The sequence below is a fragment of the Daucus carota genome, chromosome 2 (assembly GCF_001625215.2).
Source record: "Daucus carota subsp. sativus chromosome 2, DH1 v3.0, whole genome shotgun sequence".
Classification (NCBI taxonomy): Eukaryota; Viridiplantae; Streptophyta; class Magnoliopsida; order Apiales; family Apiaceae; genus Daucus; species Daucus carota.
In genome coordinates this window covers 49,242,391-49,259,057 of record NC_030382.2, presented here as the reverse complement: position 1 = coordinate 49,259,057, position 16,667 = coordinate 49,242,391, and the positions used below count along the sequence as shown (strand labels likewise).

General features: G+C 36.6%; 3 protein-coding genes and 1 long non-coding RNA gene across 8 annotated transcripts; all 4 read right to left on the bottom strand.

Annotated features, from left to right (window-relative positions):
* Positions 1–9: 9 nt before the first annotated feature.
* Positions 10–1,610, bottom strand: LOC108209043 (ammonium transporter 1 member 3-like). The gene has a single exon (XM_017379745.2). It carries the CDS (start codon positions 1,608–1,610, stop codon positions 198–200), a length of 1,413 nt encoding a protein of 470 aa, XP_017235234.1. The 3' UTR covers positions 10–197.
* LOC108209044 (omega-3 fatty acid desaturase, endoplasmic reticulum-like) lies at positions 1,364–5,333 on the bottom strand. 3 transcript variants are annotated; one of them, XM_017379750.2, is made up of 9 exons: positions 4,972–5,333; positions 4,799–4,888; positions 4,620–4,686; positions 4,354–4,446; positions 4,002–4,187; positions 3,782–3,862; positions 3,520–3,657; positions 2,915–3,177; positions 1,364–1,498 (listed from the first exon to the last, which is right to left on the bottom strand). In XM_017379750.2, exons 1-8 carry the CDS (start codon positions 5,226–5,228, stop codon positions 2,956–2,958), a joined length of 1,134 nt encoding a protein of 377 aa, XP_017235239.1. In that variant the 5' UTR covers positions 5,229–5,333; the 3' UTR covers positions 1,364–1,498; positions 2,915–2,955. The 3 variants fall into 3 exon arrangements, with proteins under 3 accessions (XP_017235239.1, XP_017235238.1, XP_017235237.1); XM_017379749.2 differs by lacking the exon at positions 1,364–1,498 and adding an exon at positions 1,625–1,762; XM_017379748.2 differs by lacking the exon at positions 1,364–1,498 and adding an exon at positions 2,277–2,631.
* Positions 5,334–6,169: 836 nt separating this feature from the next.
* Positions 6,170–11,431, bottom strand: LOC108209810 (internal alternative NAD(P)H-ubiquinone oxidoreductase A2, mitochondrial-like). 3 transcript variants are annotated; one of them, XM_017380933.2, is made up of 9 exons: positions 10,752–11,431; positions 9,466–9,679; positions 9,051–9,211; positions 8,802–8,867; positions 8,150–8,313; positions 7,597–7,711; positions 6,964–7,143; positions 6,734–6,888; positions 6,170–6,447 (listed from the first exon to the last, which is right to left on the bottom strand). In XM_017380933.2, exons 1-8 carry the CDS (start codon positions 11,154–11,156, stop codon positions 6,736–6,738), a joined length of 1,458 nt encoding a protein of 485 aa, XP_017236422.1. In that variant the 5' UTR covers positions 11,157–11,431; the 3' UTR covers positions 6,170–6,447; positions 6,734–6,735. The 3 variants fall into 3 exon arrangements, with proteins under 3 accessions (XP_017236422.1, XP_017236423.1, XP_017236424.1); XM_017380934.2 differs by having other exon boundaries at positions 6,170–6,450; positions 10,752–11,391; XM_017380935.2 differs by having other exon boundaries at positions 6,170–6,497; positions 10,752–11,314.
* Positions 11,432–12,733: 1,302 nt separating this feature from the next.
* LOC108208333 (uncharacterized) lies at positions 12,734–14,397 on the bottom strand. The gene is made up of 2 exons (XR_001804292.2): positions 14,135–14,397; positions 12,734–13,327 (listed from the first exon to the last, which is right to left on the bottom strand). It is a non-coding gene; the product is annotated as an uncharacterized LOC108208333 (long non-coding RNA).
* Positions 14,398–16,667: the final 2,270 nt, after the last annotated feature.

The window sequence follows — 16,667 nt, the reverse complement described above, 5'->3', positions numbered from 1 at the left end:
ACACGTATCTTCACGTAGGGATAAATCTTTATTCACGTTGAAGTGGTAGGAGAAATGAATTTATATACTTTGAACACTAAAATGATTTTGGTTATATACAAACAAGGATGAAATGATAGAAAGCATATACAACAGAAAGCTTATTGTTTCAAGCACAGAGTGTAATTCCAGTTTCAGCCATTGAAATATTTTGCATATCATGAGTTATCCTGAAGCCTGACATAGTCGCTATAAAAGCGAGGTCCGGTCTCTTCACGGGGAGAAGAATACTCTGGATGAGCATTGTATGCATAACCACCATGGCTAGAGATGTCAAGACCTGCAACTTCCTCATCCACTGATATCCGCAGCAACCCAAGCTTGTCAAGTGCATAGAAAAGTGGACCCATTGTCACACTAACCCAGCCTACCACTGCCAGTAGTTCAACCACTTGAGCTCCAAGCAGACTCCAACCCCCACCAAGGAAGAGTCCATAAGGCCTTACTATCCCTCGGACACCCGAATCATATGCTTGGACTATGAATTCCTCTTTTGCGAACAGGCCTGTAAATATCAAACCCCAAGCTCCACATCCACCATGCAATTGTGTTGCCTCTAGAGGATCATCAAACTGTAGTTTTAAAGCCAGGATATTGAGCCCAATCAACACCCAAGCTGCCACAAAACCGCATACAACTGCAGCCCATGGCTCAACTACAGCACAACCTGATGTTATTGAGACAAATCCACCAAGCACCCCATTGCATACATCCAGAGCATCCCAATGGCCAATCAGTAGCCTTCGTCCAAAAAGGGTTACGATTCCTGCAGTTGAACCAGCAAGTGTGGTTGTAACAGCAGTCCGTCCAACTGAGGTCCAATGGCCTTGATCTGTCGTGTCAGGATAAGGTACCAATATTTTATTGAAGGAGCCAGGATTGAACCCGAACCATCCAAACCATAACAAAAATGTTCCAAGAACCACCAAGGTTGCATTGTGACCTTTTATTGGCACAGGTTTACCAAAGGCATCAAACCGGCCAACCCTTGGACCTTCTATTGCAGCTCCCCAGAGTCCAGCAATAGCACCCACCAGATGCACCACTCCGCTACCAGCAAAATCAATAGCACCTGAGCCAAACAGCAGAGAACTCGAACCTGGACTTAGCCAACCACTAGATGACCAAACCCAATGAGCCACAATAGGATAAACAAATCCAGTAAGAAAAAAAGAGAAAACAAGATAAGCACTAAACTGAGTGCGCTCAGCTATAGAGCCACTAGTTATGCCAGCAACTGCAATAGCAAAAGCCCATTGATAAAGAAAAAAATTATAATCATAAGAAGAGCTGGGAATGTCTTTAAGAGCAAAAAACCGTACACCAATAAACGGGTTTGAATTGGATCCATCTCCAAATGCAAATGCAAAACCAAAGAGGTAGTATGAAAGGCTTCCCACCGCAGCATCCACAACATTCGTGAGCATAATATTCATGGCATTCTTGGCTCGGACAGAACCTGCACATAGCATCGCAAAACCAAGCTGCATGACAAACACTAGGTAGGCTGAGAATAGAAGGTAGATAGTGTTGATTGAATCAGTGACACTGGCCACCCATAAGGCATCCATTACGGCAACAAGGGAGAAGATTGCAGTGAAGCAAGTCAGGACATGGATGATACTATCCCCAAACGCATCCGTTCAATATGACAGATACCAATACCATCTTATAACTCATATCGAATATTCAAGCCCACTTACATGTGCATTTTGGAGTTTACCTGTTCATATGAGTGACCTATATTAAGCGTGGATATTCGACATATTTTTTTTGAATGAGTACAGTCTGTCAGAATGCTACTTGAAGTGTAATAAGCCAAAAATTAACCGAACTAGATGAGTAACTCCCCGATTGTGTAATAAAAGAATAAGTTTATCACTGTTAATCATAATACAAATGAAACATGTATTTCCAGATGAATAGGAAAGATTCCTGGTTCTAGGTTGAAAGCAATTCTTCATCCAAATGTAAAATAATGTAGAATGGGTCCTCCAACCTTGGAGGAGCTCTGGGTGGCTCTTATTTGTTATCTTATTATGTCTCTGTTGGCCTCTACATAGCCTCACAAGACTCTGATATTTAATACCAACTGTTCTGGTATATCAGCAGTCCATGCATATCACATGCCAATGGGTTGTGCTATAAAATTAATATCTCAATATTACTCATTTTTCTCAAACAGTAATTATACATATATAAATATTTACAGACATGTTACTGCAGACTGGTGGAAATCTAGTAACTTAGTAGCTCATTTTATGATGGTATCTCTTGTTATACTAGTACAATTGGAGGAACATTTTCACTAAAATTGGAGAAGCTTTCATTTGCAGTAACCATCACTGATGAAGATAGCTATCTATTATACTATGCATCCACTCTTTCAGGAAATTCAACATTTACATTAACAAAGTGCGGAAGCCAAATCTTAGGAGGCCCTAGCAATGAGAGCTTAGGAAGTCTGAGAAGTCATTACACGTTCCAGGAAGCGTGTACAGCGGGTTCTGATCCTTCAACTTTTCAGTAATCTTGCCATGCTTTTAACCCTTCGGAAGAGATGATTCTATGGTTTATCTGTAGTACGTAAATCTATAGCAGTAATAAAATTTGTTAAAACTTTCTTTTTATGGTATAAGCTGCTCCCTATATTTAAGAAAATTATACTCTATAAATTAATTAATATAGAAATATAAGATTGGACAACTGAAGATAAGAAAGCAGTGTGCATGTGTGAATGAATACTAACTAGCAACAACACAAAAAATCTTCCCATATAATTAGTTTATTTATAATTTAAATCATGATTTATGTTGTACACTTGTGGTGATAACATCTAAAAACCGTCAGACCATTACATGGAATATGTATCTACCTTCCATCCTTTGAGGACTCTGAAAGCTTGCAGTGAAACTTTCACCCTTCTAGCTTTCTGCAAATAGCCCGATGTATGAACTTGTTCCAAGAAGATTTATGCAGCTCGACATCTGTTTGATAATATACAACATTTCCTGTATCACTAACATAGTGATCTTCCTCCAAGCTTCTTATAAGATCACTTATCAAATGAATTGGAATAGGGCCTGATTTTTGTGGTTCTTTGTAATAGTTTCCGAGCACTGGCTTTACTGCACAAGTCTGCTCCATTTCATATCAAAACCATTATATGATACCAGAGTGCATAATATGTAATGCATATTAATATCTGAGAAAGTAATAATAAAATCTCATAGTTCAATGAACAAATCCTAAATGAGAGCTATTTAGGAGTAAATTATTCAACATTGTACATGTAGTCAAAGAACAACATGACTTCATAATTTAATTTTAATTTTAATATAACTGCAGATGTTTAAGTGTTTAGTGAACCTGAAATATTTTCAAGTTTTGGAATATGAGTGGTTCCTACCATTTTTTTTATTATATGCTTTGGAGAAAATGTCCATGATGTATTTTTACAGTAATACAATAACGACTTACTGCTTCTAATAGATGATAATGTGGAATTTGCGGGAAGAGATGATGTATAACATGGGTGCCCAGGTGGTGATGAATATGACTGAACCGTCCGTAATCACGATCAACTGTTGTAAGTGCTCCTTTCAGATAATTCCACTCCTGTTTCAAAAGTTGGTTAGGGAGTTAGTTGATTGCCTAACATAATTATTTTTTACAAACCCTCTTGTTTTAATGTATTACAGCGGGAATTTTTAGCACAATTGTAGAAAAACACAATTGTTACCTCGCCACGATACCAAGGAACCTTGTGATCATGTCCATGGTGATTAAGATAAGTAACGGAGCTAATCCACAATACAAAAATCTGCAGATGTTAACCTTACAAATAAGCATCTCAAGTACCACTGCTATGTATTCACTGCTTATTCTTAAATAATCAAGTCAGAAATACTGCAGCCTAAAAAATGGTTCTTGAAGACTACAACAACAACTATATAACTCACCCAGTAGGGAATCCAGTATAGCTTTATGGTTAGGACTGGACCGATGACAAAAGATAAGACGAGTAACAGAAAAAACATGAGAGTCCAACACACAGTTGAAAAGAACACATTTTTTCTCTCACTTGGAGGAAATATTTCACTGTTAGGGTCGAAGTGAGAACCATCCTTCCCGGGAGACCTATACAGCTGTTACACAATCCATCACCAAGTTGAATCAATTAAACAAGACTAGATAGCAAAACTTGCCCAATATCTTTAACTAATCATTTATGCAATTATGCTTATACTTTATTCACAAAATAGTTCAAGAACACGGAAACTGAACATAAGGCATAAACAGGCGACTCCTCACCAAATACAGAGGATGTGCAAGCAACGGAAAAGGAAGTGTGAATCTCAAGAATTTGGTAGAGGAGTCTAAATTTTTGTATATCTTCTCAGACAACTGAAACACATGAAAGAGAATTAGGTTTCAGCTGGTTTAAGTGATCACCTGCTAAATCGCTTCAAGTATCATCAAACTATAAGTCTATAACCAAAGGAGAAAACAGAGAAACAAGAAGTGACATGAACTTGAGAATGAACTCAAGTCGAGCTTATTAGAGGAATTTTAAGTACCGGCACCCAAGCTTCATCCTTGTCGGCATGCCCATGATTCTGATGATGGGCTCTATGGCCTATTCTACTGTTGTTTATTCCAGTGTATAACTAGTTAGAGACAATACATCAAATACCAACATTTTATAAGCAAAGGCTGACAAAAAAAAAAATGCTAGAACTCGGATAAATTTACTTACAAGCCGTGAAAGGGTGTAAGAACAAACGTAAGCAGAACATGCCCCATCACATAATTCAACATACGATTATCCGAAAAACTCCCATGGCCGCTACATTTGATCATAACTAGAAAAGTTACAGAAGTAGTGAAGGTGCATGATGAGACAAACATGTTAAGGTAATGAATTATTACCAGTCATGGCCAATGACAAACAATCCCATGAAAACAGAACCTTGAGCAGTCCAATAAAGTGGCCAGAACAGCCAGCTATCAAAATAAACTGCCATTGTCATCAATACAAAAGCTAGAAAGAAGTCTCTGAAGACATAACTGAGTGATCGCCATGGGTTCTTGATCCAACAGTGTTTGGGAATGGCGGCTCGAATGTCTGCTATTTTGAATGGAGGATTTGCTGGTGGAGCTAGAGCAGCATCGCCATCCATTTTCATTAGCGCTTGGACATTCAAGAATCGCTGGTTTAAAAAACAACAAAATAACAAAAAGATAGTCAAAAAAGATGTGCTTGAAATTAATGTATTACAACATTTTTAGATATTAACGATGAATAATAAAATAAGTAAAGGCTACTAGGCAAGTCAATCATGGCGACTCCTTCTGTGCCTGGCTTATTTGGTCTAATTTGAGAAAAATATTTTAGGACAAAATTTGTTCGTTATTTCATGATTTGTGGTTAGATGTTTGATTATTTATTTAATTATTTAATTTAATTAATTGTTCAATTCTTATTCTTGTTTTTACCGACTCAATTGCTTAACTACAGGATTTCAGTTACTGTATTGACCGAATTGGAATGCTTTTCCGGATTATTAAATTTATTTTAATATATCATCTATTCCCTCCACAAAATAACCTGGTTTTGATGTCATTTAATAAATTGACCAAATTTTGACCAATACTTATATATTTCTACGCGCGCGCATATATATATATATATATGTGTGTGTGTGTAATATTTTGAAATTTTATCATTAAAAAGTATTTTTGATTTACTCTAAAATATGTATTTTAGTTTTTAAAAGTTATAAAGAATAATTTTTATTTACAACTAAAATTGGTTAATTTGATTATTAAAAGGTAAAACAAGACAATTATAGTGAAGGGATATATATTAAATTGAATCACTTAAAATTATCAACGAGCAATACACAAAATTGTAAAAAATCAGGGCATGTTTACGAGTACAGTCGATATAAGTCTATAGTGTCACAGGGGCGACAGTGGATGGAATCATAACTTCCACTCTTTTGATGTCCAACCTCCTCCAGAAGACGGGGGATGTTGGTGCTCCTCATCACAAAGAAAATCTAGTTTACGCTTAGCCCAAACAAGCACAGCAGAAAATAATAATCACGTATTTCTATGCTACAAGTTGAACTTGAACTTTTATTTCTCGTGATATAATATTAAAAACTCAACAGTTACAATCTTTCCGCTTACAACCAAAAAATCACTATTTACCAAAACCTCTGTTATAACACAATTAAAAGCGTAGGAAGCCTAATTCAGAATGAAAAATGAGCTAAAGCAGCATTGAAGATAGTTGAAAGACAACATGTTTACAGCAACATCCGCTTCTTGTTTTATTTCCATCTTAGCATGTGCTGTTTGTCACCCATCTTATTTTCGTTTTTGCCGATGAAGCTCCATCTACTTTAAGCAAAACAATGAAACATTCCAGACATCAGCACAGCCTTCAACTGCTCAGATAGGATAAGCATTGTGAAAAAAGAAATTTATGGTTCTGGAGCAAGAAATGATTATGAAATTTACAAGATTCATGATCCAGGTTTAAAAGGTGTGCTTTGATAATCTTCTGTATGGAAGGAACACGGATAAAAGGGAAATGGTTCCCTTTGGCCAGGATGATTGACAAATAGAGAAGAGACAAGAAAAAAGCCAAATAGATGCATGGAGATGGGTTATTTGAATATACCTCTATATTCGGTTAATATCACGTCCAAAGATAAATGTTGTACCCCAGTTCACTGCAACGTACAATCTGTTCCTCCAGCTTACAAGTCGTGTGAGATATGCTGAACGCCAAATAAACCAGCTAACAAACCCTGCCATTGATACTCCTTTTGCTTCCTATAGACATACACATGGGATCCACACAAAGTTAGTAGCAGAAAAGAACAGATTAATTTACAAGGTATCCATTACCTTGCTCTGCCTAAGGTCAACAAGAGCTTTATAGCTGCCAACTGTTGCCATGCTTCCCAAATGTTTATACACAAAAGGCTCCCCTAGTTCAATCTGCTGTGCAGCATTTGCACGACCTCCTCCAGCTTTGCCAATAACGTTCAGCAAATGGGCCATATATTTCCCTTGTCGTTCAGCGACCTTTTCAAATCAGCTCACACATGTCAGATTGCAAAGAAACAACTGCTAACTAATTAGCCAATAGAATAAAGGTTACTAAAAGCACATTAAATAGCAACCACAGTAGAGTTCTGGCAGATTGACCAACCAGCCAACTATTGAACTTTACAAGAATATCCAGTAAGGTGATTAATAAACTAAACTGTCTCTTGCATATGAATTGAACTTCAATATACTGCAGACAAATATTGATTATTCGATTTAACATGAAAACACACGTATGTTTACATTTATATACTATAAAGGCAAATATGCAAACATATTCAGAGGGGTGCCATAAGGTTTTAGACTTCTGGTTCAATAGGCTGAATAATAGAATATTTTTCCTTCAAGAAAACCACAAATCAGACAACCCTTAAATGGCACACATATATCGATCTCCATTACTCCAATCAAACAGTTCTATGAACTTGCCTGAGCCAAAGATGGAAGAACATGCTTTCCTGTACTTTCAAGATACCCGCAGCAATCGCCAACTGAGAACACATCTGGCACGGAGGGCACGCGCAGCCATTCATCAACTCCAATTCTAAAGAATAATACACTATGATAAGTTCCCTTTTTTTTAAAGTTGCTATATGTAAGAGCACCTTTACCACCGACTGTGCACTATGATAACATTCTTTTTTAGCAAACACAAATGCAAAAACATAGATAGGGGACCAGGCTGAATACATTCTCCAGAAATCTGTGCACTTCTTGTCAAGAGTGAGTAAAGAAGGGTAAATTACATTTATCAACCCCCGCATAATTTTGAAAATCTCGGACATTAATGTTTATGGAAACCTAAAAGGCAGAAACCGGGCTACAGAATTTAATTAACCAATTTAATGCCAAAAGAAGATACTACATCTTGATACAGCAATAAGCAAATTAGAAAGCCTTATTGCTGAACGTGCATTTTTAAAATTGTGTTCACACTCAAACTTGCACCAAGCATACATTTGATACAAAATTAAAAACTTGCCTCCCACCAGGAGCCTTTGGAAGATCAAGTGCTTGCACGAATGGCGAAGGACCAACACCAGTAGACCATACTAACAGACCATAAGGAACATCAGTTCCGTCAGTAAGCACTATTTTCTGAGGATGAACCTCTTTCACAATTCCACGAACAAGACGAACTCCAGCCTGGAACAAATGAACTTATTTAAAAAGCAAAATATAAAATATATTAAGGCGCAAATGATGCAACCCCTACATTACTAAGATGCAAAAACATATAAATTGAAAATTTAAGAAGAGCAAAATGTTAAGGAATGCATCAAAAGGAAGCTAAACTTAAGAGTTGTTTTATCTGAAAACGGTTAGTAACTAATACTAGCCATAATATGCACAACAATGTGATAGTTGCATTTTCTTCATTTGCAGAGGAACTAAAAGATCATTGCGGGCTCTATAAGTTGAAATAAGTATATCAGCCTCTAAGATTCACTGTCAAACTCCGCATGCAAAACAATTTAACAGTATATAGTTCATTGCTTTTACTTTTCTCTTGTACACAAAATAACAAAACACATGTTAAATGGCTTCGGTAAGTGTCTATTTTCTAACAGCCTTTAGACACCAAAGTTAGCAAACAGACCCTTGGGGTTTCTTTAGAGTGACGCTTAACTCACCTTGGTCAAGTGACTAGTTGCGTATGTCCGAAGACGATCATCAAAAGACGACAGTATCTCATTTGCCTGAAAAGTGAATAATTTTTTAAGATTTATAGATTTTTTGCACAGATATATAGAACAGATTACTAACTGCAATCGGCCAACAGTAATTTTCACAAAGAAGTAGAGGATAATGGAGAGCATTTTCAGACTAAGTTAATTTAAGACGACTACTAAGATGTCGATAAAATAGAAGTATCAGCAAACCTCAATCAGTGTAACATGGATATAGTCTTTCACATGAGCATATCCTTGACGAACATCTCTCATGATAAAATCACTAAGTTCACCACTAAACTCAACTCCAGTAGGACCACCTCCAACAACAACAACATGTAAAAGCCTACACTTTTCTTCTTCACTAACACCTGCATTATAACACATCGGTAAATGAAAGTTGAGGGATTCATGCTACTATTGTCAGGAACAGTTAGCAAGAATTCATGTCATTGATTTGGATATAGGGTCAAGAGACACTAGATGTATCTTGATGCTAACTTTTGCATTTTTTTCTGAAGGATCTATAATACCAAGTCCAGCTCCAGTATACACATCGGCATATGAACTTGCAAATGGACATCACATTAAACTCGTAAATATTTTTTAGTTGTCAACAACTTACCAGGTACATCGGACAACATCAAGTTAAGTAGTAACTTCCTCCTGATTTCCTGAGCATGATGAACTTCACGAAGGAATATTGCATGCTCTTTTACACCCTTTATTCCAAAAGTAGATGCCTCTGATCCGGATGCTATGACCAACTTATCATATGAAACTTTAAAGTCCCATGGATCAAGGTTCTGTACTCCATCTGTCACAGTTCGGCAATGCACCTACAATAACATCACCCTCATTACATCCAAATTTCCAACCCAACAAAAAAACAGCCCCTAACAGTTGGAGTAATATATCTTGTCACGCGCATTAAAAATTACCCAAAGTTCTCATGTTCTTACAATTATGCTACAAAGAATACACCTAATTAATAGAAACATAGCCACTTATCATTTAGTAATTGTAGATTTGTAGTATCAAAATATTCTGATTTTAAAAAAGAGGATAAAAAATTCTAATATATATTCCCTAAAAACTAAGTTGCGCAAGTTCAAGAGACAATCTTTTATTATATACACAAGTACTAATAACGACTCCACGATTTTCCTTCTTATATTATTCATCCCCAGATACAAGCCATTTATCAATAAGTAACCGCATAAAAAATCCTTAACATTATATTTGATCCAAGAAACATATATTTCATAAAAAAATAACCAAACAAGTTCGAAAATACAGAGTATATTAATAGTATGCATCACTGTTGTGCACTCCACATCAAAGATTAGGGTTAATTATCAAATATATCACTTTTTTTGTTTAAATATATCAAGTGGATCATCGACAAATTTTCCGTTTCTTCTGCATCAATTCGTTAAATAAAGTTACATTGTATTAATTTTAAAATTTTCTTCAAATGAAAAAATTGACAATTAAAATTTTCCTGAATAAGCATAACCCATTTTTGTGACTACATCAGTTTTTCTGACTAAACACGTACTCATCTTCCTTTTTCATTGAATTCAATCTCTATTTTTGTAAATTTCTCTAATCTTTTCTTTTTGATTTTTTATTATCTTATCATCAAATTGCCCTGTGTACAAGTTCACGTCAAGTTCATGTCATATAATATAACAAAAGAAAAGCTTATTTTGACATAACTTCACACAAATTGACCAAGATATAACTTAATTTGATATAAATGATGCAAATGAGACCAAAATTTTGTTATCTAATTCGAAATTCGATATTAGCAACTGACCTAATTGATAATTAACTCTCAAAGATCATGCATCGATATCAACAGCAATTAAAAGACCAAAAAATTATCAAAAAAAGATAAAGTAAAACCTCATGTTTCTGAGTATCAACAGCAGAACAATTGGCGAGAAAAAAGAACGAGCCGGGTTCTCTAGAAATGGCGGGTTGGATCCGACCAATGGGCTCAGCAACCGACCGAAACTCAAGAGTGCCCACACAAGTAGAAGCCAAAAGAGGAGTAAACACCATGTGATTCCTGGGAGACACACAAACGATGTCGTATTGTTTAGTGTCGATCTCTTTCATTAACCTACACGCCCCCCACCCTGATCCCAACACCACCATCCTCGGCTTCTGGTCCGGCTTCGTGGGGCCCAGTGCGGGCGGCGCGGCGGTGCTGAGGTGGCGGGCGAGGAGAGAGAGTGCGGGTGTTTGATGGTGGGCCAGTGTGTGTTTGATGGTGGGGACATGAAGGAGCTTCTTGAATCTATACATGGCGGATCAAGAAAATTGGAGGAGTGTATGTATATATTAATAAACCTACAGAAAAGGGTTTATAACAAGAAACGAGGGTTTAAGCGAATCATACGTATGGTACTAGTATGAGTTTGTTTAGTTTTTGTTCTGTAAGAAACAAGTATTGTGTTGTGTGTGAATATTGACCGGAACTAAAGGAGTAAGGGGGATGATCAGAGTCTGCAGGGGACACCTACTGAATTATTGTGTGTGCATGTGTAGGCCATGGCGGCTTCGATAAGTATGTTATTGTTCAAAAACTCATGGAGCATAATAATATTTTAGTATATCGTATGAAAATGAAAAATGTGGCACATTATTTTTACAAAACAAATCTAAATTTTGAGTTAAAAGGGTTTCTGTTGAAGAGGAGGGGAAGTACCGAAATTAGATTATTCAAGTGAATAAAACAATACCGAATGCGAAATAATGGTGATATTATCATGATACGTAATAGCAATCGTATAGTAGTTTGACTATGTGGTCAACATTCTGGACATTTTATATTTTCTTGGCTGGGCTACTGCTATGTCCAGGTGTTGAATGAATCGAGTTTTGAGCAGGAATTCAGCTTCTTATGTTGAAAAAGTCTTTTTACAAGGTGTTTTTTTTAAGCATAAACGTAATCATAAATTTATGATATTATTTTCTTATCAACATTTTATTCTACTCTCCCACTCTATTTTATTGTTAATGAACACAACATCTATCGAAGAATATGTTGTTCTCGACTTCTCGTAGGTCATATCTGTTTATGTTAGTCTTTTAAAATTGGTTGGCCCCAAACTCGTCCAAAGACCACAGATAAAGAATACTTTTTCTTAATTACTTAACGTCATACAAAATTTATACCGTTATTTATCAAAGAGTGAATGAGTCGACTACTCGTAAGATTTTGTCATATTATTTTATTTTATTTTTGACGATAAAGAAAGCTCAGCCAAACAGTTTTATGGTTACCTAAACTTGCTCCTAAACTCGCATTTAGGTAATGTACTAAAAAAAAGCACTCCAACACTCTCCTGGTAGTTACTTAAATCACTAGCACAACCTCAAATCTTCTAGACAGATATTACCTATTTATGAGTAACCCCCAGTCATTATCTATTTAATATTTATGAATAAAATAATCATCTCTCTCCTTCTCTCTTTGTCTTTTCCCTCTCTTTTCCCTTCTCTCTCTCAAATTTATTATTAAAATAATTCTAGGAGAACAAATATAGGGATTGTTATTGGAGTTGACACTAAAAATAGATTACCTAAATCACTAACACTCACTAGGATTCATTATTTTATATTATTAATAAATAATGAGATAGGTAACCTGTTGGACTTGCTCTTAGCTTTTATTTCATGACTTTTAATTTTTTTTTCAAATATTTTAATCACTTATAAGTCTTAACTTGCTTCTAATTTTTAATTCACTTCTTTATTTTAAGCAAAAAAACACTTAGTTTAAATTCACTCAAACGACCCGTTATATCTTCTAATTGTGTGTTGTTTCAAAATTTTCATTAGGGTTGGGTCCGTAACTATATAATACCAACATATATGAGTTGAGTAATGTACAAAAAGATTAATAAATAAACTTGAATTTGAGTTTTCTTGGGTTATCCGTTGACAACTACAACCAAAACTTATAGATTACATTACATTGACTTGATACAAATCTCAGCCTTGTTCAATTTAATAACTAAAGTCAAGCAAAAATTAGTGAAGTTCCAAAACGTGCAGAGATCGGCAGCAGCTGCATGCATGCATCCACATTCCACCATCATCGCTCAACGAAGACGTGTTGAGTAAAGTTGCAATATAAACTCTGGGTTGTGAACATTTAATCATTACCGCACATTGCAGTAACTACGATTTTTATTGGTTACACAAGTACTTAAAGTACAATAATAGTCTCTTTTAGTTCAAGGAAACATTTATTCGACAAATGAATTCTACGAGGAGTCATATATGTAGCTAGATAGATAGATGTAGCTAGAGAAACAAATGATTAGGCTACGGGATGTCATGGGTCCTGTGGCCATTGCCATTGCCGCCTCCAGGTTTGTTTCTGGGATCGTGACCGTGGTTAGCTGTGGCGTCACTGTAGTCATCAACACCAATCATCTTCAGAGACCTTCCTACTTTCACTTCCTCCCCTGCTATACATAAACATACCCATCAGATTTTTCAATTTTGCTAATTAAAGGATACACAAACAAGATCGCACTTTTTTTTTTGATAAAGTCCAAGGATACTCGTTATCGAAAACAAGACCTTGGGGACGACAAACAGATAGCTCTACCACTGAGCTACTCTCAACCCATAACAAGATTGCACTTGATTAGGAATATTCCTCCTATCAAAAACGCGATCTGGAAAGGAATATGATACCCTCGCAGGCTCATAAGTTACAGATGATGAACTTTTGTATGTGACAGAGGCTTTATCCTAATCTCTTCAATTAGTACTCTTAATTAACTTGGTACAACTGCCATTCACGTGATCACACTCTTCTCTTTTCTTTAAGTGCTGTAGACAGATCGATAAAGACACGGTTTTTCCACTAAGCATGGCGCACGTGAAGTATCACGTTACGGAGTTGAACGCAAACAACGCTCTAAACTCACACACTAATCAATGTCCCGTACATGTTCAGTTCCTAATCTATAAGCTTTGTTAACCAGACATGCCTATTAAACTAGCACTGCTAGTAGCTCTTAACACGTTAATCAATGTTAATCATAAGATATTACCATATTCTCCGCATAATAAATCACTGAAATGCAACCGAGTTCCCAATTGGCTATCGCAGTTTAGTAATGTCAAGTTAAACAACATACAGAGATCTCCGTCCACACAAGAGATTTTGCATGACCAGTAAGTAGTACTACTGTTGTGTCGTGTCGTGTGCTTTCGAGAAGTGATTTTGAGAATAAAGCGATAGAGAGGGATGCAGAACATACCTGAGAGAAACATGGTGTTGCGGGCATAACATGATGAGGCAAACACTAAGAAGAGGCACAGAAATAACAACTGAGCTCGAATCGCCATCTTGGTTGATCTTTGAGAACAGAAGAAATGCAAGTGATATTGTATGACAGACCATCTCATGTCTTGTTGTATTTATACAAGTAAACAAGGGCAATTAGTCCACTTTGCTGGTATTGGATAGTGCGGCACGTGGCAACATGTTATTGCAACTACAAACATCATGCTTTGACATTCAACAAACTCTCCCTCTCTCTTCCCTCACGTACTGTTTTACTTCGTCTTATGCGGGTGCAACTTGAAATTATACAAAAATATTCTTGAAAATTCATCTTATTATTAAAATAATATGTAGTTCTGAACGCATTTGAGGGCTTGTTGCTGTCACTTGCTTTACTCAAAAAGGGGAACTCATACTACTAATCAACATAGCTTAACAGAGCTTTCTCTCTTGATATCATACTTCCTCTTACCATCTTATGATCACAACAGCCAAAATATCCATAACCAATACCTCGCCTTTCAAATAACCGTATTGTTAGAATTTTATATGATACTAATAAGCCCTTCTCCTAACATCTTGAGATTGTGGGAGAATTGGTCACTTAACATGTTATCAGAGCTCAGGTATGCACTGAATTAGACCAACGCCTATCTAACGAGCCTTCATTGTTCGGGACAGAGTCCTTGAAATTTTTACGCGACTGAAAAGAGAAAATTTAGTTGTATCCAGAAAATGGAGCACAAGGACATGAAAATTCCGGATGACTATTGCACCCCATGCCTAGAACCCTGTTCCGGGGAATGCACAAAGCTTATCGACTTTGATTTCCAACGGAACAAGTGGAATTGCACTAGTGTGATGTAAGCAAGCTGCACTTATCACCTTGTATAGGTCAAACACCCATACATGCATTACATGGTATCTGCATTTTTAATGCCTCCTAAAATTGCACACAATCAATGAGGTTTCCTCTGTTCCAGCAATGAGAAACGTCCATTAAAGCGCATTCAGAAACAGTGCATCCACTGGCTATGGTGCAAAATCGCAACTACTCCTGCTTCTTCATGCTTCTCATCCTTCTGCATTAAATTTCCAAAGTAAAACGGTGCTCAAGAGAACACCGAATCAAGCACTTTGACCTAATGCCAACAGTTTTAGATCAATTTAATGTGTAATGTGAGAATAAACGCAAGACCGGGTGATTCAAAAGTTCAATGATGTTGTACTGTAAAAGTGACCTGAAAGGTTCTTACACAGTGGAACTACCAAATATGGTATGTGACACAAACATGTGCATCTTCCACTAGATGAAATTAGGAGATAGTTTTACACAAGCCAACAATTGCACATTTCGTAATAAAATTTAAAAAGCTTTCAACTTGACATTGGGAACGTTCATAGTACCTACCATTTCTGTATCGATCATGGCTTAATCCACCACTAAAGCACTAATCTCCTTTTATGTACACAAGATTTAAGATAAGACGCTCTGATGACAAGCAGTGTATTTGACCAATTTGTTGTTTGCATTTGGAGGGTGTAAAGCCGTCGGCTAGGAAGATTTCTTAGGAACAGATACGGATAATTCATGATTATATAGTGTACTAGCATCACTCAAAAAATTATGAGAAAATGCTAATTAGTTCCAAAAAGCTGTTGTGGCACATTCTTTGCATGCACGCTTGAGCATCATAAATTTCTAAGTACACCAATTTGCTAGTACTTTGGGACTTGTGTCCGGTAATGTATTCAGTTGTGGGCTTGAAATGTTATAAATGCTATGAGAGCTCCATCGCTCAGAAGTCAGAAGTGTAAAGGCACTATTCGGTGTCCGGGTTTCATAAATTTGTGTGTGAATTCAATCGATATTTGAGTCCTTTATACAAATTACAAACAACTAATATATACTAATTTGCTAACAATTATGGACCGACAGGTATGCATGTGACATGTACAATTACCTTGTACTGATTTTTGCGGCTTTCTCATTGCAGCGAAGTACAAACAATCAAATATCATCCTGTGCTTATGTTCTCGACCCTTGTAATCCATCCTAAACTAGAGCTGAACAAAAGGACCGGCCTGCTAGGCCCAGGACCGGTCCTTAAAAAGCCCGGGCTTTTTTAAATAAACCTGGACTAGGCTTTTCTTGTTACCGGGCCGGGTCGGGCCTGATAATTTCTGAAAAATGAAGGACTACCATTAGCCTGGTGGACCAGCCCAGGCTAACCGGGCTTTTATCCGCTACATATATCCATCTAGAAATATCCCTCTGCTTGCCAGAAAACCTTTCGTTGGTTGATATATCCTTGTGTGATGTGTCTGTATTGGGCTGCTTATTAAGTTTCCGTAATGATCCTTATATAGTGACTAGTGTCAATCATTGACAGCTATGGCATTCTGCCCATACATCTATATAGAAATATAATAGCCCCATTTCAGCCAAGATACTATGTCGTCTGCAACACATGAAAAAGGGGTTTTTTCAGAAATATCCGGGCTTT